Consider the following 23,087-nt stretch of genomic DNA (forward strand, 5'->3'; position numbering starts at 1 on the left):
GTCTAAATTATATTCTCAGCTTTTATTTTTAAATAGTTATTTATCTTTTGCGCACAAGATAATTATCTAACTTAGTTATCTTGTTCCCACAAAATAAGTTGTGCGCACAAGATAAAACATATAACATACCATATGGGACTGTGACTTTAAAATAATCAGATACCGAGTCAAACATTTGGACTCACAAACACATTTCAATATATTTTTTTAAAACTTTTATTTATTCACTATTATGATGAGCCTCCTCCCCGGTCAGTCTTCCACAGCTAGAGGGAGACAGTGCTTTCTTGTGGGACGCCTTGGCTGCTCGGAGGACCGTCTTTGCCGACATGTCCTTGTTTGTGCGTTTTTAATCAGCGGTTGGAAAATAACAGGTAGCCTTGTCCGTCCGCCTCACGCGCCCGTATACACCCAGGAGGCAAGAGAGGCAAAAAATAAAATCACAATAAACCATTTGACGCTGCTGGTCGTCTCCTTTCCTGCGTGTGGTTTTTCTTTTCTGGGCTGCCGACAGAAGAAGCAGTCCGCAGGGTACAACAGCCGGGTTGAATCGCAACGTGTTTGTTACTGAGAGTCCCCGCAGTCGGGCTGTGTGTATTCATATGAAACAGGCTGGTTTAATGGGGCTGCCGTCAGCCCGTCTCACCGCCTCTGGACCGCTGCTCGCCGCGATTCACGCTTGAATTTAGACCCATTAAAGACGACATTGTGGATATGGAATGGTGCATGCCGCTGGGCCAAGTTTTCAGCCTCTGAAAAACACCGGAATCATGGACAGTCATCCGCTGTAAGTGCAAAAAAAACAACCGATTGTGTGTTAGTGTGTGTGTTGACGTTTCTCAGCGGCTGCTTGACTGATGGTGCCGCATTGAGAGAGACAGCGGGCAGCCGGTGTGGCTGCTTACTGACCGGGGGTGGGGGGGAACCGGACCGGTCACTGATACCCGGGGACTGATACCGAGCCTGTCCGCAGCAGGCTGTGGGGGATCTGTGGTTGTGTTATAACTGTTATGATTTGTTGGGTGTTATGTTTTTGTTTATGGCAGAGGTTGATGTGCGTTAACTGCTATGTAGCCATGTGTGTGTGGGTGTGTGACAGAATACAAGGGCCATGTGATTTTGGCATGAGCAGCATGATTATATTTGTGTTTGATGTTTTATTATGAAAGGGAGAGGCCATAGCGTGTGCTGAGCAGCGGTAGAAAGTACATTTACAATTGTGAGCTACTTATAGGCCACTTTACTTGAGTAATTTATATCTTTTAGAAGCAAATATTGTGGGCTACTTTTTTTTTTTTTTACTGCTGTAGTTTCTAGTTTCAGAGATTTTACATACAAAACATGACATGCTTATAAAATACAATGCCACCAAGTAGCTTCCAACCCTTTTGTCTTCTGACCCCCTATGTTGGAAACCACTAGACCACTCCACCTCTAGCAGCTACAGTAGCCTACAACAGTAAATGCTACTTGAGGCGTCAGTTTTAAAAATGTATAATGTAGTATTGCATCACTCATGGGGGTCATTTTTCTGCACAATGAGTACTTTTACTTTGATACTTAAAGTACATTTTTGCTGGAAAATTGTCTATTTTGACTCAAGTAGGATTTGAAATGAAGGACTTTAACTTGTAATGGAGTCTTTTTACATTAAGGTATTATATTACATATCTTGTAAAGGATCAGATAAATATAATTAATAAAATACAATTATACAGATTTAGAAAGAATGGTTTATCATTTACCCCTTTTCACTGTGTGTAAATTAGTATAGGTAATTTGATTAATTATTTGTTACAACTCGTAATACAAATTAACTATGATCTATTATTACTCTTATATTAATGCTGCATACTTAAAGCATTATTAGATATAATTGGGTTTTCTTGGCTCGACAGGTGAAACTAACATTTTGGAAAATGCAAATCCACCTAAACTTTACATATACACTGCTCAGAGGCTGGGAGCTGGGTGGTCGGGTGTCAATAGGGGCCAGTTTATTAGGTAGTCCTAGCTCAAACTAATGCACTCTAATACAACAGCCCTGCCATAATAATGCTCAGTTTTAGTTGAGAGGTGTTGATTCACCTTTTATAATCATTTCACAGGATGCAGTTTATGGTGCTACCATGTTCTACATGGAATTCAATTTGTGGTGCTGCTCACAGCATTGAAAAATAACATTTAAAACATATTACTAACATCAACTGATGACAGACAAACTTTAGAGATAGATGACGATTTAAACACGTCATTTCGCTTGTTGTAAGTGGACATCATATATGAAAGATAATACACTCCAAAATGTCCTGCTGAGGAAAATAACGATAGCTATATTGGCTTGACTGTGTGTAAAAGAAAGCAACAGTCTGATGTCTGCCCTCAGTAATGGGCTGTCTTTAATGTCTCTCTCAGGTGCACCAGACTCTGTCCACACGCTCTGGACAAAGAAGATGGCGTCGAGAGGCAAGGTCCTGTCACTCTCAACCCTCGGCACATGAGGAAGGCGTTCAAAGTCATGAACGAGCTGCGCAGGTGATGCTCGCTCTCTCTCTCTCTCTCTCTCTCTCTCTCTCTCTCTCTCTCTCTCTCCAGTCATCCTCTGGGTTCCACCTGTTAAACTTTAACTGTAACCTCTCTCCATCTCTTACATATGCCCATACAGCCAGAGCTTGTTGTGTGATGTGACCATAGTGGCGGAAGATGTAGAGCTCGCTGCTCACAGAGTGGTCCTGGCTGCTGGGAGCCCCTACTTCCATGCTATGTTCACAGGTGAGGACTCGCTTCCATCCATCCAGGCTGGATATCTGGCACCCTGTGTTTCAGTGGCCATTTTTGTTGTTGTTATTTAGTTATGTCCTGTGTGGTAATGGTTGTCTTACACGTGTGTACCACCAACAGGTGAGATGGCAGAGAGCCGGGCGAAAAGAGTGAGGATAAAGGAGATGGACGGTTGGACTCTGGGGCTGCTGGTCGACTACATTTACACAGCAGAGATACAGGTCACAGAGGATAACGTGCAGGTAAACACACATTTAAACTAACATATATGTAGGGCTGCTCCCTCTTAGTCGATTAGTCGACTAATCGGTCGTTTTGGTCTTAGTCAACTTAGATTTCTTTAGTCGATTAGTCATGTTTTATGCTTTTTTCATGCTGAATGACTTATTTCCAAGAAACGTACAAGCACATCTCTGGTAAACACAAGAATTAAAGTGGTGCTTTTGCACGACTCTTTGCGGAGAAACTCAGATTTACAGATCTGTCGATTAAATTAACTAACCGATTAGTCGATACAATTGAATGAGTGTTAGTCGACTAAGAATCGGTCAGCGGAAATACAGCCTCTCTCAAACATTTCAATTCCAAATTTCGAAGGAAATATTGCATATATTGCACTGCATTTGTTTGTTTTTTTTTGGTTTTTTTTTTTTTTATTTTTTTTAAAAAAAAAAAAAAAAAAAAAAAAAAAAAAAAAAAAAAAAAAAAAAAAAAAAAAAAAAAAAAAAAAAAAAAAAAAAAAAAAAAAACACACACACACAACACATGCTTTTTTCAGAGCCCTATCAAATTAAACTTCCTTTTTTCCCATAACTGATAACCAAACCCATTGGTTTGCGCTTTCTGATTCATCCCTATCTGTTCTTTCTCCTGTCACAACAGACAGTTTGAACAGAAATTACGTCCCATTGATAAAATAATAATAAATAATAAAAGTACTAATATAACAATAAGGTACAGTGTGGATCATAACATATTAACAGGGTATTTGTTTCACTTGATCATGTGTTAAGCACATCTAAGCTGATTTTTAAACTCCCGCCTTGCCTACAGGGACATTCTCTCTTTTTGAAAAGTGTAATTAAACTAACTAAAAGGAGTACTGTTATTTACAGTTTAGTTTGGAAACACAGACTTTGTACTGTAACACACACATATGCGGGTTATTTTGGGAGACTGAACCTGTGATGAACTGACATAAAGATTGTGTCTCTACACACCAGGCCAACCTGTCACCTCTTTAATTTAATTAATCTGCATTATATAGTCGGGCTGGGCAATATATCAATATTATACCGATATTGTGATATGAGACTAGATATCATCTTAGATTTTGGATATCGTAATATGACATAAGTGGTGTCTTTACAGACTGCATTACAGTGAAGTGATGTAAGTTTCTGAACATAACAGACTGTTAGCTGTTCTAATATTTTACTTTACCCACTTAGTCATTATATCCACATTACTGATTATTTTTTTTTATCACAAATCTCATTGTCTAAATGTTTTGTGAAAGCACCAATTGTCAACCTTGCAATATCAATAACGAGGTATTTGTTCAAAAATATTTGATTTTTATTCATATTGCCCAGCCCTATTATATAGTACTTCATGCTATATTGTGTGTGTGTGTGTGTTTGACAGGCATTGCTGCCTGCCGCTGGCCTGCTCCAGCTCAACGAGGTGAAAAAGGCTTGTTGTGAGTTCCTGAGCTCTCAGCTTCATCCATCCAACTGTCTCGGGATACGAGCCTTCGCTGACCTACACGCCTGCTCTCAGCTCCTCACACAGGCAAACACCTATGCAGGTTTGTGTGTGTGTGTGAACAGCTCTTATTGCTGTTCTAAAATGGGTTTGTGTGTGTCCTGGAGGATGTGGGACGGTGGATGAGACAGAATGAGATCAGGTTTATTTAATGACTATGTTGAGAGATCAATAAAAAGCTGTATTTATCTGCAGTCACGGGGTAGTTTTTTTTCATTTGATGCTTTTGCTGACAGAGCAACATTTCTCTGAGGTGGTTGGGAGTGAAGAGTTCCTCAATTTGGGCATGGAGCAAGTGTCCAGCCTGATCGCCAGCGACAAGCTCACCATCCCCACAGAGGAGAAGGTATACGCACATTCACTCTGCTCAATATCCGCAGGTAGGACAGCACGACCAAATGTTTGGACCTGATGTGCTTAAAGTGTCTCTGTGTTCTTTATTGTGTAGGTGTTTGAGGCGGTGATAGCTTGGGTCAACCACGATAAAGATGTCCGGCAGGAGCACTTGGCTCACCTGATGGAACATGTTCGCCTGCCGCTTCTCTCCAGAGAATACCTGGTGCAGGTATGAGTGTCTGCCTCTGCATGCTCTTTTACGTACAGTAAAAGTCTGTGTTAGCTTATTTGACAGAAGTCTATATGCATTTGCCTGTTATTTCTTACAATTTCATAAACAAAAATGTTGATTACGCTTGAGTGAGTGAAACCCCAATCAACAAAACTGCTTAAAAAAAATAATATTAATATTGAAATACCACTGTTAAAATCACCAGGAGAGTGTCCGGGTTGGCTCAGTGGGTAGAGCAGGCGCACATATACTTGGAGGTTTATGCCTCGAAGATTTCCTGCATGTCTTCCCCCTCTCTCTCTGTCCTATCAAATAAAGGTGGAAAAGCCCAAAAAATAATCTTTAAAAAAAGAATTATAATAATCACCAGGAGAGTCCGACACAGCCTGACTCTGGAAGGTAAACTGAGATTAGCGCTCCTATTCAAGTATTTTCTGCTTGTTTTTACAGTTGTTTGGTAAATTGCTATTAAACACAGTCGGAGAGGATTTGAAGTGATATTTTTTCTCTCCATTCTTATCATTTTGGCACATGTGATTTTCCTTTGGTGCTGGCTGAAACCTCTTTGGGGGGGCACCAACAATTCCTATGTGTATGAAAACCCCTGGACTTAGCTTATCTGTTGTTTAGGACTGGTCAAAGCTAAACCAGAACTCGCAGGAGTTTAAAACGAGCTGCGCGCTAAACTGGACTGTTGTTTCTACTTGTTCACATTTCCATGTTGTTGTTTAAAGAATCATTACCAGTGAATGTGATTAGACCGTGTGCATGTTATGCGGCGTGCGCAATTATTAAGATGCTCAACCTTCTCTGTCCCAGGATAGTGTTGACAATACATGAGAATATTGCCAGGTATTGATGACTTTCACTGTTTTACTGCTGCTCTGATACAGTTCAGGAAAGATTGGTCCAAATGTTAAAGCAGGCGTTAAAGTGACCTTCCAACATGGTTCCCCAAGATTCAAAGATTTATTCGTCACATACATAATGATACTGCCGTTTGACATCAAATGCTTGGTTACCTTCTCCATATGCCATAGTAATATGTATTATTCAAATGCACTAGTATTGACCTTTATAAAATGACTATTAACTATTAAAGCAAAAGAGAAAAAGCAAGGGTATGTACAGCGCAGTAAGTAGGAGAATGTAAAAAAGTAATACAAAATATAAATGAGGATCAATATTGGACATGGGAATGCAGGACAAAATGTAAATATGGGCATTTTAAAGTATAACAATGTAGAGGTAAAGCATAACATGCAATATATATATTATATATAAACGATAATATAATATATATATATATAACATGATATATATATATATATATATATATATATATATATATATATATATATATATATATATATATATCCACTGAGTGGATTTTGCAGTTGTTTCCCTCTCGCAGACAAGAATGATCTGAAGGTGTGTTGTTGACTGATTTGCTCTCATTGCTAACAAAACAACTGCGGGATACTTACATCTTTAGCTGCATGTAAAAAGACTCCATTAAAGGTCCCATGGCATGAAAAAATGACTTTATGAGTTTTTTTTTAACATTAATATGCGTTCCCCCAGCCTGCCTATGGTCCCCCAGTGGCTAGAAATGGTGATAGGTGTAAACCGAGCCCTGGGTATCCTGCTCTGCCTTTGAGAAAATGAAAGCTCAGATGGGCCGATCTGGAACCTTCTCCTTATGAGGTCATAAGGAGCAAGATCACCTCCCCTTTCTCTGCTTTACCCGCCCAGAGAATTTGGCCCACCCATGTTAGAGTGACATCATGGCTTTCAAATGAGCAAAGTGGCAATTGGTCAAGGCCAAGGTTTTTTAAAAGAAAGGCAATGGTGTTGTTCGTGAGCAGCTAATGTTTCTGATGTTCGATTATTTTACATTAGTCTTAAAGGTTGGACAAAGTTGGACAGTGTAGTATTTAATCCAATTAAGTAAAAACATGTCACCCTCCCCCCATTTCTACAAACTCTCTAACTAAGCAGAACATTTAATATCTTTGGATTATTAACGTTCAGGTCAAATATAAAGACACATTTGTTACAAAACATTAGATCTGTCGGTATCAGTACTAGTGTGGATTTTGGATTAATATTATGGGTCTTCCTTTGATTGCAGTTAGTATGATTGTAGTTATTTCTGTGTCTCAGCTGCTGCGTCTCAACATAATGCAGCACTTTGTAAATCCAGTTGGCTGATTGGCTCCTCTCTACCTGTTTTGGTTATGTTAGCGGGTGGAGGAGGAGTCTCTGATTAAGAATAGCAGTGCGTGTAAAGACTACCTGATCGAGGCCATGAAGTACCACTTGCTGCCAGCTGACCAGAGAGCTCTGATGAAAACCGCACGCACACGCATGAGGACTCCGGCCTGCTGTCCTAAGGTATTTACACGACCTCCGCTAAGTTTCTCCTCTCTTAGATAATAAGAAAGAAACAATTGTTGACGTGCAATCCTTCATGTAATGACTCTGCCCATTCTGTCCTGTGTAGGTGATGGTTGTGGTTGGAGGCCAGGCTCCTAAGGCCATCCGCAGTGTGGAATGTTATGACTTTGAGGAGCAGCGATGGTACCAGGTGGCTGAGCTCCCGACCAGGAGGTGCAGAGCAGGTAGGAAACCCTCAACAACAACAGCATAAACTACATCACAGTTAAGGGGATGGATCCTCTAAAGAACGCTGCTCCATGAAAACACCTGAAGGCCACACTAAATTGTCACCTACTCCCAAAATCACCAAACTAATGTTTCATTCAAGGTGGTTCTCATCGACTTGCAAATTTTAAGTCAATAAAATGACCGGGACTTTGCCCTTAAACAGCCACTAAAGTGTAAATGCTGCTGGTAAACTGGACAGGTTGCATCCATGATACATTACCAGTGTTATTATTAGCAGATTGTGTACAAGGTTAATATTTAATATACTGTATCCATATAGCTTCAATTAATATGTGATTAATAACATATTTAGTTTGCTGATGAGAGCAGTGTTGTTCAGGCCTTCTAGTGGGGTTTCCATCAGTGTAGTTCAAATGTATAGTTTCTGGTGACTGAAGTCCTCAACACAATTAGGTTTTACATAATCTAATAAAGGAAAAAAAGTGACACTTTAGTTAAAACTCGTACTTTTCACACATCCCTTGTGGACACGAGGGACACAAAATATATACAATGCAATCTTCTGTACAAGATTATTAAATGGGGACCCTTTGGATAACAAAACATTGACCACAAAACTAACCTTACAGTTACAGTATATATTATTTATAATATATATTATATAATATTTGATTATATATGATTAGGTTTCACCTGAACACTATTTTACTAAATTCACACTGGTTATTTTGTCCAAAGTCCGATAAAAGAAGGCTGTATGTCTTTACAGTGTATGAAAAGGGAGGAGGCCTTGTCGACCCATTATGATGTATTCAGTTTAGAAATACAGACACAGCTACAGGCGCAGGTAACTTCTGTCTTTAAGATGCTCTCTGGTCAGGTCTTGGCTATCGTGACTTTGAGAGTCTATCCATCTGCGATCAAAATCCATTTTCTAATCTAAGACATTCTTGTTTGGCTTTTTAAGTATTGCACATATTTAAAGGTGATCTGGGTAAACAGCATCACTCTTTTACCATGCCCCCTGGTGGCATGTTTCTGACTCTGTTCCACCACATACGCCCACAGATAGGCCTCACTGTGAAGCTGCATGGAGGGAAACAAGTTTGGTAATTTGTTACAAGGTTGCAACATCAGCAGAAACACACACTACTAAAAAAAACTACGCTGAAAACCATATAGGTAAGCGTAAAGCTGCCATGGGCACAGCTCTGTCCTCAACGTTACACACTTACTGCAGGCCCATTTGAACAAAAGGGAAAACTAATTAAGGATTCTCTCACACTTGATGCGATTTTGACTCAAGGATTATTTAAAATGTGATGGGAAAGTACAGCATGTTAATCTTTTGACACAGAATTCACATTGATGTGTGCCATTTACAAAAAAAAGAAGATATGATAAGACACAAGAAAGTGTGACCTCGACCAAGTATACACCCCCCCCCCCCACCACACACACACACACTTTATGACATTTCCACTCTGAGGCTGCTTCAACATTCAGCCTCGCGAGACCAGGCTGTTTGAGTGTGTGTCTTTTAGTAGATATTTGTGTTGACCTTTTCTGCCTTGTTGCCTTTTAGGTGTGGTGTACGTGGGTGGGTGTGTGTACGCAGTTGGTGGTTTCAACGGTTCTTTGCGCGTGCGGACCGTCGACTGTTACGACCCGGTGATGGACCGCTGGACGAGCATGAGCAGCATGCAAGATCGTCGATCGACGCTCGGGGCCGCTGTGCTCAACGGACTCCTGTACGCTGTGGGGGGCTTTGACGGCAGCACAGGTACACCTGTGTGACTGTGACATTAACATGTTTTTTTAAATTGCCGTGATCAGTGAGACGGAAAGAGTTCAAGACACTGAATCCCTACAGGCTGTTAGTGTAACAACAGGAAATTATTTAATATGTGGTTGTTCATGGTGTTTTTGATGCATGTGTGTGTGTGTGTGTGTGTGTGTGTGTGTGTGTGTGTGTGTGTGTGTGTGTTTGCAGGTCTGTCGACAATCGAGGCATACAACGCGAAGACAAACGAGTGGTTCCACGTGTTACCCATGAGTACCCGGCGAAGCAGTGTGGGAGTGGGTGTTGTCAATGGTGAATACTATTCCCAGTTCAGTTTTACAGTGTTTAGGAATAGATCAAAATAACAGAAGCACTTCATAAACCATAAAATAGACCTGCAATGAATATGTGTTTTTTTTTCAAAGCACATAAATTGTTTTTATTTTGAAACTTTCAGAGGTGTTGAAGACAGAGTTTGTAGAGACAGGAACTGGCTTAAAGCTTGATACAACAATGCATCATTGCACTTTAAAAAACAGGAAAATAGCATTATCAAAATTATTACAAGTAGACCCTTAATAATAAAGAACACTTAATCAAAGCAAGCAAGCAAACTTTATTAAACTAACAACTTTACAGAGCTACTTCACAGAAAGAAGGGAAGGGGAAAGAGACAGAGAAATAATTATATAACCCAAGTCAAAGTTATAAAGTTGAAAGAAAAAGCCTAGTAATTAAATAGCAAAATGCTAAAAATAAAATACCAAAACATTTTGGGTCAATTACCTTAAAACCTTTCAATGTTTTGAGTTTTGCAAACTTTTATATTTCCTGCATCGCTACCATATTGTATTTGAATGTGTTTCTATTATTTTGTCCACCACTGTGCCACCCCTTATTCCGAGTTGCATGTATTTCTTGTGTGTGCGTGTGCGTGTGCGTGTGCGTGTGCGTGTGTGTGTGTGTGTGTTTTCAGGGATCCTGTATGCAGTTGGAGGTTATGATGGTGCGACCAGGCAATGTCTGAGTACAGTAGAAGCTTACAACTCTAAAAGCAACACGTGGAGCTACATCTCAGAGATGGGCACGCGACGCAGTGGAGCAGGTCAGTGTGTGTTTGTGTGTGTGGCTCAGTTTTTAGAAAGGTAATTTAACTGACCGTTCAGTTCAAGTTCAATACTTTATTGCCATGTCAACACAGTTGATTGGAATTTGTCTTGGTGCCAATCAGGTTAAAAAAAAGGCAATACATGCACAGGTACATACAGTACATAACAGACAATCACATAGACAATCATTCAAACCAGTAAAAAGCTGTAAAGACCTTGGGCCCTATCTTGCACCCAGCGCAATTGCCTTTGTACACCGACAAGCGGAGGACTTTTCCCTCCACAGACTCACGTCGGTAAATTAGGGAATGAACTTGCACTCACGGGGGCGGTTCAGCAAAAAGAGGAGGCGTGTTCAGGCGCAAACATTCCCTGGTGCTATTTTTCAGTTTCAGAAAACAATTCCATCACAGACCAGGAAAAACCTGGTCTAAAGTCAGTGGCGCCTTATTCAGATGCTATTTTAAGGGCGCATGCTTGGCCTTAATGTAGAGTGTGTGCACACTGCGCATACACTTTGCTTCCCTCATCCACACGGACCCAGCAGTTCCCATTTTTGCAAACCATACATAAATACAAGGAAAAATATGACCTTGTTTTACACAACATTTCCATGAATCATGGATGGATAAATGAGGAAATATTAGAGGACTTAAGGAGATGTGATGTTGAACTGCATGTGCCGATGCCACTTGACCCAAATGCCCCAGCAGCAGCACGGGAGAGGAGAGACAGAAGAGCTGCATCGTCTATAGTGAGGTAATCCACTCCTGGCGTGCGCCCATGGATGTATTAAGAGCGTGCGCCTAGCAAATCCGTCCGTCATAATAGCAATCTGCCATGGAACAAGCGCGCCTGCTTTTAAAGGGAATGTGAGATAACGCTCTGATTGGTTTATTGCATGTTACGACCAAACCACACCTATGAGTAATGTAGCTACTTCAGACCAACCCATTTTGGATTTGCGTCGGGCTCAAGCGTCATTTATCCCGCCGGTATAATAGCAACAGCGCCCGAGATCCGCCCACAAAGCTACTTGCGTTTTGTGTTTGATACTTACGTTTCAGATCGTTAAAATAGGGCCCCTTGTGATATTGCAACTTCCCATAAAGTGTCTTGTGCAGTCTATAAAGTGCATTTGAATAAGGTGCATTTAGTATAGATTTACTCTGCAAGGTGCCTGAGCATTAAGGAGCCTAATAGTGGTGGGGTAAGTACTGTTACAAAAGCGGGATGTTTTGCCCCTGAGACTCTAGCACTTCCTGCGCTTTATGGCTGGTCCGCATGGCTACAATTTTGGATCAGACAAACCATTCTCACAGACGTATCCATCAACGCAACAATACATAATTGCTATGCAAGGGAAATTCATGATGAGACCGAAACGGGGACCAGATCTTGTGTCCGATGTCTTCCTCAGGTGTCGGTGTGTTAAAAGGTTTACTGTACGCTGTGGGGGGTCATGACGGTCCGTTGGTGAGGAAGAGCTGTGAAGTTTATGATCCGGCCTCAAACACCTGGCGGCAGGTAGCTGACATGAACATGTGTCGACGCAACGCAGGTAAAGCAGCAAGTCAGTCCACCAGATATCTTCAGGTGTGAGGTGTTAGACGTCCATTCATCTTCATTGCGTGCGTTTGTGTTTTTCAGGTGTGTGCGCTGTAAACAACGTACTGTATGTGGTGGGAGGAGACGACGGCAGCTGCAATTTGGCCTCTGTGGAGTTCTACAATCCAAACTCGGACAAGTGGACACTACTGCAGTCCTGCATGAGCACAGGACGCAGCTATGCAGGTGTGTAGGCTACATGTGGACATCCATGTTGAAAACTTATGCCAGGTCTAACTTAACAGTTTGTAGCTGAACTACAGTGAGAGATAACTTTTGAAAAAAGGTTGAGCTTTGAAGTTGGGGCGTAGTTCAGTATTAATATTTTGTATCAGCTTTTAGGAGAATCATAACATAATGATGTGATAAAGTTGTGTCTGCTTTTACTGAATTCTGTTATACAGGTAGATACCGGCACATCACTTTTGTCACTTTAACTAGTGCTTGTCACTTTTTTAACACCTCATTTCTGCCCGGTAATCAATAAAGTGCTATCTTATCTTAAAAAAGACAATATATCAAGAAAAAATGATGTGTAGTGCATTGCTAGTATTACAACTATTTTTGCTTTTAACAGTACTAGCAACAGAAACTATAGTGGACACAAAAACCTTTTGCTTTGATTTATTTCCATTCTTTTTACATTTATACTAGACATTTTCAACATGTGCTATGTATAAAAAATCATATAAAGTATGGCGATAGCGGTGCACCATCTTATTCTTTTGTTGTTTTTAACCACAGGTGTGACTGTGATTGACAAGCCCTTATGACCGCTCTTGACACCTGCCGCTGATTTGGAGCAGAATGTATTCTCCCGCTGAATGCTGATCTTGGATCTGTCTATGATGCCTATGCTCCATTGTTGGGCAGCATTAGCACAGGCACTGACGAAGATGAAGAAAATGACAAGAAGTTTTGTGCTTGAGGATGATGATGAAGATTTTTTTGCACTTACCTGAAAGGGGGAGCTGTAACAAACGAGGGGATCGAAACCCGTGTTTAAATCCCCTCCCGGCAGGACTGCCGCTAGCGACTGGACAAACCAGTTTGAAGCACCACTGCACCACTGCAGTGTCATTGAAACGCTACTGATATGAAGCTACTATAACTGCTAGTTACTTTAACATTAGTAATGTTAACATGAACCAGCTCTGAGAGAGACCACTGATCTAATCTATGGGAGAGGAGCAGAGAAGGACCTGAAATCTTTGTTTCTCCTTCGTTTTTATCTTTAAAGTGTGTGTGTGTGTGTGTGTGTGTGTGTGTGTGTGTGTGTGTGTGTGTGTGTGTGTGTGTGTGTGTGTGTGTTGTGTGTTGGTGTGTGGCGCGTGTGCGTGCGCGGCGCGTCGTCTTGTGCGTCGCGCTCTTGTCGCTACGTTTAAAGGTGCACCTCTGCTTGCACATGTGAGCATTTGTGTTTGCGTGCATCGGAGTCTCTGTGTGGTGACGCCTGGTCTGACGCGGTAAAAACGCACTCTGTCTGACCTTTTTACAGTGTTGCAGTGTGGCTGTTCAAGAGTGCCTGTATGTCAAATTACACCCTGCTTTCCCTCTTCTTCCCCTTTGTTGTGCCTCGAGGACTGTTACTGGACAGAGCACAGCTGGACTTCGGTAGCAGTTCCGCGGTACATTCGAGAGCTGACTCTAGATCGGTGATGATGGGTCGGTTGCGTTAGCCCGCATGAATTCAGAACAGCGACGTGAGAAGCAGCTGCAGAAAATGTACATTTCTTCTACTAAAAAAAAACAAAAACAGACTTTGACTGGAGCATTACTCTTCTGGTAAAGGAGAAGAGTCATTCATGTTGCCAAAAAACAGTGACAGACAGAGGGAGGAGCTGTTTGAGATGAAAAACAGTTGGATGTATCAGTGCTTTACTGTCACCCGGCAGCCATCTTTGCTGTGGTTGTAACCACTACTGACAACAACAGCCTGAACTCACTGCATGGTCCCCAAACTCTAACCTACTATCTTTCAACAGTACCCTCTTCCTCCTTGGTGTAGCAACCTTATTAACTAATGCACACCCTGACGTACTATGAATGTGCCAATTTTAAAATATCTCTTCATTTCTGTATCTCTTTGCTACTTTACTAATCTGTTCTCTCTTTCTGGAAAGTGACCAAAACCTACTCTTGATTTTCTGTTACTTCAGTCTCTTGAAAAAACTGCTATAATATTTACTGGTATCGCTGTTTTCTTGTCAGTGTATTGAGGAATGTCATGTAGGCTAATGACTTTGAAAATGTTTCATTACTTGTTTTATATTCTCATTAATAAATAGGCTTCTTGTATTCAAAGCTGTGAAATGACATAATCTGTTTTTAAAACTTTGCCAAATCAGTAAAACGTTGAAATGGAATATGCTGTGTGTGTGGTATTTTAATAATTCTACGGTGATTCATTCATTACAATTTCATCAGTCACCATTAGTGTCGGGTAAAGCTGGCATCATTTCTCTACATACAATTCTGCCTGTATTTAGACAACCTTTAATATTTGGGAACTTTTGCGGTGATGGAAAATGACTAATTACATTTACCCAAGTACTGTTCATAAGTACATTTTTGAGGTACTTGTACTTTACTTGACTACTTCCATTGTAGGCTACTCTATACTTCTACTTTACAACATTTATTTGACCGCTATAATTACTTAGCAAATTACGATTTTACATGCAACACTCCCTGCGATGATCTTATAAAAATGATTAACCTACCTAAAATGAGTTCCATCTCTATTAAAATGCTGCTTACATGTAAATGTATCAGTAATTATATTATACTATGTAATAATAGGTCACTGACAGATACAATTCTGCAGCATAAAGATTACTTGGATGACGTGTCAAATTCAAGGCCCGCGGGCCAAATCTGGCCCCCTCGTAGATTTTGATCCGGCCCGCATATCAATTTATGTTCACAAAACATTTCAGCCCACCTAAGTTTTTTTTGGCTTTTTCAAAGTTTTTGTCACTTTTTTCGAGCTTTTCTGTTGCTGATTAAATCATTATTAAATCTCGATGATTTTGGCACTTTCTGTGATGGTTTTGCGCGTTTCTTTCTATGATGGCTACCAAACTTCTTTGCTGACTTTTTTAGGGCTTTATGTTGACTGTCAGCTGTATGTGAGAATACTATATGAGACATGCAGTCATAAGGTCAAAGATATTTGACTTTTTCGATGAAATAAAAGCATGTCAATAAACTCTACATGTCTGGCCCTTGATGTGATTCTCATTTCCAATGTGGCCCTTAGTGAAATTGAGTTTGACACCCCTGAATACCTCACTCCTACATAAGTATTTGAATATTTTGAATAAGGGACGTTTACCTATAATGCAGTAATTATACTTGCGGTACTGCTACAGTACTGAACTAAATTAAGAATTTGAATACTTAATATTGTAGTAGTAGTATTGTAGAGTAAGGTATCTTTCAAAATATTGTTTTGGTAATTGGGTAGCACTAGTATAGAAAACATTCAAATAATACTCAGTCGTACATAGATAGAATTAAATGTTAAATATGACAAGAATTGAAATACACCAATGATGCGTTCAATGTAGATACCTTTCAGAAAAAAAACAGTAAACCGGGTTAAAAAAGGGGTAAGAAAACATAACATCAGCTGAGTGGTGCTTTAATTGCATGTTATGTTGTTGTTTTTTTCACTTTTACGGCAGTTTTTGTTGTTGTCTGAAAGCCTCTACAACATTTCCAAAGTTCCACATCGTAATATAAATTTAAGACGGAAGGCACACACACGTATGACTCAAAGTTCTCCGGACCACCCCATCTCTTCCATACAGTCCATTCAACACTGCGGAGGTTATGAAAGCCGAGCTCGCCTCTGATAGGCCATTGCTGTAGAAACATTCAGTCTCACTATCATCGCTCCATCCCGCGGGCCAATCAGCGAGGCCGCCCGGCCCTTCGACGTCTCCTCTCGGCCAATCAGATTGTTCGATATGACTACTTCACCCGGCCGGCCGCCTCCTGCTCAGGTAGACAGGACCTAACGTTCCAGCTGAAAGGTGAGTGTTTACTGTCGTTGTTAGCTGCAAATCCATTATTTTTAGCTGAAGTACATCTCTTGTAGGCTATATGTAGCGAAGAATAGAGACTGTGTTCTCGGGCTTCGAGTTCGGACATAAATAACAATATGTCGGGCTGCTTTGTAATCTGAAACATATCAGTCGTTCAGCAATAATCATGAATTAGTCAGTGTCCCAGTATTAGTGATATTGGATGGATGTGACGAAGTGTTTGGTAGCTGGGAGCGTTTCTCTGCTAGTTACATTGAGGTGATTCTGCATGTTTCTGTGTAGAATTATTGATTCAAATAGTATGTATTGTTGCCATGATTGTTGCCCTAATTGCTGGTATTAGGCAACAGTATTACCTCATAGTCGACTAGCTACCATTATTGTTGCTTTAAAAAAGAAGAAAAAAACATTGACGCCTGCACAGTGGTGGAATGTAACTAAGTGGCCAACATTTACTCAAGCACTGTACTTTACATACAATCCACTTTACTTATAGTATTATTATATTATAGTATTTCCATTTTATATTTATAATACAGTAATACAATACCGGTTTATGACTGTGACATGGGGCATTCTGCTTAATGAGTACTTTTAACTTTATTGTGAAGCTAATCAAATAGTATGTTCACACTGTAGTTTTGCCACTTTGACTCAAGTAAAAGATCAGAACACTTCTTCCATCACTGCATCTGTAAAACGTTAATTTGTGGTAATATATGCAGCACAGCACCATCCTTTTTTTTCCATTGTGAAGCTATAATCATATTATATAAATGTACACTGTGATCTAAAATGAGTTCAAGTTCTGTGAGTTTAGTAGTTGTATGTATTTCAGTGGCGGAGGGTTACATTTACTCAAATTATTTTATAAACAACTGTAGTTACTTGGCAGATTCGTATTTAACATTCAAAACCTGTTATCCATTTATAAAATATGATGTATATTATGTACTAGCATTAAATAAAGTAGTCTCCACATCGACTAGCTGCGACATAAAAAATATTCTGTTTACATGTTAATGCACAAATAATAATCCAATAATGTCATATATATCACTGTCAAAGGGGTCATTTTGCAAGTACTTTTGACTTTTGATATTTTAAGTATATTTGCTGATAGTGTTTTTGCATGGTTTTATAACTACTTTTACTTAATAAAGTATCAGAGTCTGTCTTACATTACAGTCTATAAGTAAGTGTTTCTGCATACTTGTAAATAGTATTTATTGTTTAAAATAGTATTTAGTTCACTAAATGCAGTTTGCTGGTAATTAATGTAATTTTTATAACAACTAAGGACCAGACGGGTTGAAATGTGATGAGATTCAGTCAAATTATGGCAGTGACGTTCCTTTGCAGACTTTGATTATTTCTTGTTTTTCCTTTATGGTTCCTTTGCTATATTTAATCCAATGGACCGTTCTCCTCGCAACTTCTCGTCTTCATATTGTCATTGTTTTTATTGATAAGACAAACTTGCAGTGCACCGACATGGTTGAGAATATGATCTGTCCACCTGTAGCTGTAACGCTACGTCCCCGTCTGAGAGTTGTACATGTAACGCTGTGTTCCTGTTTCCCAGTCTTCTCTCCTGACCTGCAGTCACCTTGCGTTGTCCATCATGGCGGTGAACGGCACGTCAGACATCTTGAGCTCTGCCTACCTGGCGGTGGAGTACGTAGATGCGGTGTTGCCAGAAAACCCCTTCCAGCCCTCCCTGAAACACGCCTGGGGCTACATGCTGGATAACTACACCAAGTTCCAGATTGCCACTTGGGGGTCGCTCATTGTCCACGAGTTCATCTACTTCCTGTTCTGCCTGCCTGGCTTCCTCTGGCAGTTCATGCCCTTCATGCAGAAATACAAGATCCAACAGGTGTGTGTGGGGTTTTTGGTTGTTAAAATTGTATTTTCAGAATCCAAGATGACTTTCCTCATTAAATACCTTCTGTATGTGTGTGTGTGTGTGTGTGTGTGTGTGTGTGTGTGTGTGTGTGTGTGTGTGTGTGTGTGTGTGTGTGTGTGTGTGTGTGTGTGTGTGTGTGTGTGTGTGTGTGTGTGTGTGTGCGTGCAGGACAAGCCAGAGACCTGGGAGAAACAGTGGAGATGTTTCAAGATGCTGCTGTTCAACCATTTCTGTATCCAGCTGCCGTTAATCTGTGGGACTTACTACTTCACTGAATTCTTTAACATCCCTTACGACTGGGACTCCATGCCACGCTGGTCAGTTGACGTACCATAAAACCAACATGGCATCATGACTTTGCGTAAACATACACGCCACTTTCCTAAAGCCAAATGGCGTGTTATCTGTACGCATTTTGAGCTATCCACGTGTATGTCTACGCTGTATACAGCGGATGTAAACATACCGCGAGAACCTGCCGTACTATCGTGAGAACAATGTCACAAAAAAAAGAAGAAAAAAAAAGGTTGGGTTTAGGAAAAGAATATTGGGAAAGGCTTTAGTAACACAAAAAAACCCAGACAAAAACCCGACGGTGACCAACATCACACGCTTAGGAAAACAATAAATGGTTGGGTTTTAGGTCATTGGGGAAGGCTTAAAAAAAAGAAAAAAAAAAAAAGTTGGAAAACACCAACCTCCCTCCACGGACTTACGTCATTTCATACTACTCGCTACGGTGAAAAGTCACACGTAATGTAGTTCAATGACGGCCGAACGGCGTTAATAAACACGCTAAAAAACAATTATGCGTCTTGATAACACGCCGAAATGGCATACGAGTTGGCGTGTCATACATACGCCACTTAATGAGATCAGTCTGCATAAAACACACCTGAACGTGTCGTATTCAAAGTGCCCTAGATATAAAGTATTTATACAACTGCTACACGCCCATTTGAAAACATAAAAAACAGTTAAAGGGTCAATGCGTGCCTTTGCTAACTATGATTATGGTAATGTCACTGTGACAGTTTTAGACAGAAAGTGTAGCTCTGCATAGCCTTAAAATGAATGACACAGAGCTCTCCTGCAGCAATCATTTCTAAACAGTTCCTAAAAGGCTATTATCAGTTACGCTACACATGTTCCCCATGATACCTTCATCAATCTGTTTCAGACTAGAAGATATGTACATATAAATCTGCTTTACTGTACAAGAAACAAAAGAACATTTTTAATTTTTTAAAATCTTTTTAAGGTTAGTAGACTTGACAATAAATGTAAAAGTGCCATTGTTTCATATATTATATAGATGCTGATAGATGAAGTCAACCCATTTTGTTTAAATAAATGCACAGGGCTGGGAAATATGGTTGAAATTAATAGAGCGATATACAGAATATTTTTGCAATATCAATGTATTGAAATATGAGAAATGGAGATAAAATCACATGCAGTATAAAATGGTCAAATGGAGGTTCTAAGCAATTGTCTCTGTTTTACTAGTTTTGTTAGTTTTACATTACAATTTGCTTGTAATCATTATTTGAACAATATAATTTACAAAAAAAAGATAATAATAATAATTAAAAATTTATGTAGCAACTTTCACACACCAAATGCAGCTTAAAGCGCTATACAAGCAAAACAAAAAAAGCGGAGAATTTAATTTGGACATCTCTTCTTGCCCAAACATACAGGATGTGTAAGAATGATCATGTATGTTTTTGCGTCTTTTTGCAACTCACCTTGCATTATCTGGTCAAAAGTCATCTGTTGTGTGATGAAAAAGATATTTTTAATTGAATCGATTAAGAGTTTTTTCTAGACATGGCTTTTTGTTATATGCCTTCCGCTTGCGCTGGGCTCCATCGTTGAACTGTGTTGGTTGGGATTACTCAGTGTGCTTTTCCTCTCTCTTCTGGTCTCCTCCTCCTCCAGGCCCTACGTTCTGGCTCAGTGCTTGGGCTGTGCTGTTGTTGAAGACACCTGGCACTACTTCCTCCATCGCCTGCTGCATCACCGCAGGATCTACAAATACATCCACAAAGTCCACCACGAGTTCACCGTGAGTAAAACACACAAGCGATAAGATGAATAAACACAAACACAACACTCTCTGGTTAATCTTTCTTTTACCGAAGAGTTACTTATTAAACATGCCCTCGCTGTCACACATGTGAAATAGTGGCAACGCACGCACACAAACACATGCATGCATGCTGTATGTCTTCATCACAGTGTCTCCGCTGTCCCTCAGGCTCCGTTCGGCATGCAGGCAGAATACGCCCATCCTGCTGAGACGCTCATCCTGGGAGCTGGTTTCTTCATCGGCATCATGATCTTCTGTAACCACGTGTTCTTCCTGTGGGCCTGGGTGTCCTTCCGCCTGCTGGAGACCATCGACGTCCACAGGTAGGACACTCTCCCTGTGCCATTTAGTTTTGGTTGCTTCTCTTTTCTTTCACCTCTCACAAACAGAGCTATGTTAGACTACGTTTATTACTATGACTCAAGAGAGCAAACATTGACTTTAATTAAGCATTGGAGAAAAACAGAGCAGCCGTTACATCACTGATTACAATACACAGTGAGACGATAGTTGCATGAGAAACTGCACGTCTCTCTCATCGTGTTAACTCTGTCAGTAGTGTGTGAGGTCGACCACTAGAGGGCCACAGAGAACACCAGCTGTTACTGTCATATTATCAGGTCACATGGAACTCCGTTCTCTGGAGATACATTAATATGTTGCTCTTATTTTGGGATTAAAAAAAAAACCCCACAAACAACACCCCCCCCCCCTTCCCCCCCCCCCCCCCCCCCCCCCCCCCCCCCCCCCCTCTTTTTTCCCTTCTCCCCCCCCCCAAATTAATACTGTATCTGAAGTTTCTTTTATATAGCGTAGTGGCTCCTAATACTGTATCTGAAGTCTCTTTTATATAGGCCTTAGTGGTCCCCTAATACTGTATCTGAAGTCTCTTTTATATAGACCTTAGTGGTCCCCTAATACTGTATCTGAAGTCTCTTTTATATAGACCTTAGTGGTCCCCTATAGTATACTGTATCTGAAGTTTAATTATCTTTTTTTATATAGACCTTAGTGGTCCCCTAATACTGTATCTGAAGTCTCTTTTATATAGACCTTAGTGGTCCCCTAATACTGTATCTGAAGTCTCTTTTTATATAGACCTTAGTGGTCCCCTAATACTGTATCTGAAGTCTCTTTTTATATAGACCTTAGTGGTCCCCTAATACTGTATCTGAAGTCTCTTTTATATAGACCTTAGTGGTCCCCTAATACTGTATCTGAAGTCTCTTTTATATAGACCTTAGTGGTCCCCTAATACTGTATCTGAAGTCTCTTTTATATAGACCTTAGTGGTCCCCTAATACTGTATCTGAAGTCTCTTTTATATAGACCTTAGCGGTCCCCTAATACTGTATCTGAAGTCTCTTTTATATAGACCTTAGTGGTCCCCTAATACTGTATCTGAGGTGGAGGGTGGGAGTGTGACCTCATTTTCATGCCATGGGACCTTTAATTTACACCATTTTCTTGCCTTTTTTAATAAAACAATACTTGTGACACAAGTCTGCATCTTCATCCTCACATAGCCAACAGTGCAGCAGTGTTTAATTGGACTAAGTCCCCAATTATTAGTGTTTGTGGGAACAAGCGCAGTGCAGTAGAAAACTAGCCATCTCTTGATATCCAAGCATTTGTCTTGTTGGAAGGATGTTTTTCATCGAAAATACTGAATCGGTGTTTTCTATGAATGAATTGCCGACAGACTTTAATTTCCTTTTTTTTTCTTTTCCTTTTCTTGCTCCCTCTCAGCGGTTACGACATCCCTCTGAACCCACTCCACCTGATCCCGTTCTACGCCGGCACCCGTTTCCACGACTTTCACCACATGAACTTCGTCGGGAACTACGCGTCCACCTTCACCTGGTGGGACAAGCTGCTGAAGACGGACAACCAGTACAACAGCTACATGCAGAAACAGGGAGACAAGAAGGAGCAGTAAACGGCTCTGTGCCTCTGTTCATACACTCCCCTGGATTGTCAGGAAGGAGAAGGAGGCAGCGAGTTGGACAGACACACCACCAGTGCTGCCTTTCCTCACACACTAAAGGTGTACTGATTCTGAACCGGACTGCATGTTGACTTCAGTCCGTCTTCTGTGCCTTTTTTTTTGCAATAGAAGTAATTCTGTCTGCTTCTGTCAACAGCTGCTGGCTGAATAAAAACCATCAACATCCTCATTTTGATTTGTTGCTTTGCTTGGTCATTGAATGAAAAAAAAAAAAAGGGTGTACCGTATGACTTTCTTGTGAAATGCTTCCGTATACCTCTGAATGTCTGAGCACTTTAGCGCTTCCTCTTGAGTTCCACTGAGTCAGGGTGACATTGTGTTTTAGCTGCAGCCCAGTGGGAACTGTCTAAACTCAAGTCGGCCATGTTTGATGCAAACCCGTGTACACTTTTTAACGAAAAGGGATCGGCTCATATGGCTCTTCCAGGTTGTTTAAGCATATTTGATTTAAGACTGTACAAATAAATAAATAAATGCTCTTTGGTTGTGTTAAGAAGTCTTTTTTTGACAGAATTTGACAATGTCAAACTTCATGCCCATCACATCTTGATAAATGTGCCACTTTATTAATAAGATATTGTTCATTATTGACACATAAACAGTTCTATACTGATCGAGATCACTGATAGTTTAGATGCTTCTGTCTAAGATTAACATCACAGATCTGAATCTTCTCTGAGTGTTTTTCTCGGTAGACACTGTAGGTTGACGGAGGAAGTGGGTGATTTCGCGAGTGTACAATACAGGCCAAAAGTTTGGACACACCTTCTCATTCA

General features: G+C 40.4%; 2 protein-coding genes across 2 annotated transcripts; both read left to right on the forward strand.

The window, feature by feature from the left end:
* The first annotated feature begins 264 nt into the window (after positions 1-264).
* On the forward strand, positions 265-13,556 carry klhl2 (kelch-like family member 2). Its single transcript, XM_039807539.1, has 15 exons — positions 265-787; positions 2,416-2,535; positions 2,666-2,772; positions 2,902-3,023; positions 4,429-4,591; positions 4,785-4,894; positions 4,997-5,113; positions 7,364-7,513; positions 7,623-7,740; positions 9,333-9,530; positions 9,741-9,842; positions 10,507-10,635; positions 12,060-12,200; positions 12,290-12,433; positions 12,992-13,556. The coding sequence occupies exons 1-15, from the start codon at positions 720-722 to the stop codon at positions 13,018-13,020; spliced, it is 1,818 nt and encodes a 605-aa protein (XP_039663473.1). The 5' UTR covers positions 265-719; the 3' UTR covers positions 13,021-13,556.
* Positions 13,557-16,206: 2,650 nt separating this feature from the next.
* msmo1 (methylsterol monooxygenase 1) lies at positions 16,207-22,793 on the forward strand. Its single transcript, XM_039817033.1, has 6 exons — positions 16,207-16,287; positions 17,885-18,178; positions 18,377-18,525; positions 20,153-20,279; positions 20,472-20,626; positions 22,053-22,793. Exons 2-6 carry the CDS (start codon positions 17,924-17,926, stop codon positions 22,240-22,242), a joined length of 876 nt encoding a protein of 291 aa, XP_039672967.1. The 5' UTR covers positions 16,207-16,287; positions 17,885-17,923; the 3' UTR covers positions 22,243-22,793.
* The last annotated feature ends 294 nt before the right edge of the window (positions 22,794-23,087 follow it).

This window comes from Perca fluviatilis, chromosome 1, assembly GCF_010015445.1.
Source record: "Perca fluviatilis chromosome 1, GENO_Pfluv_1.0, whole genome shotgun sequence".
NCBI lineage: Eukaryota > Metazoa > Chordata > Actinopteri > Perciformes > Percidae > Perca > Perca fluviatilis.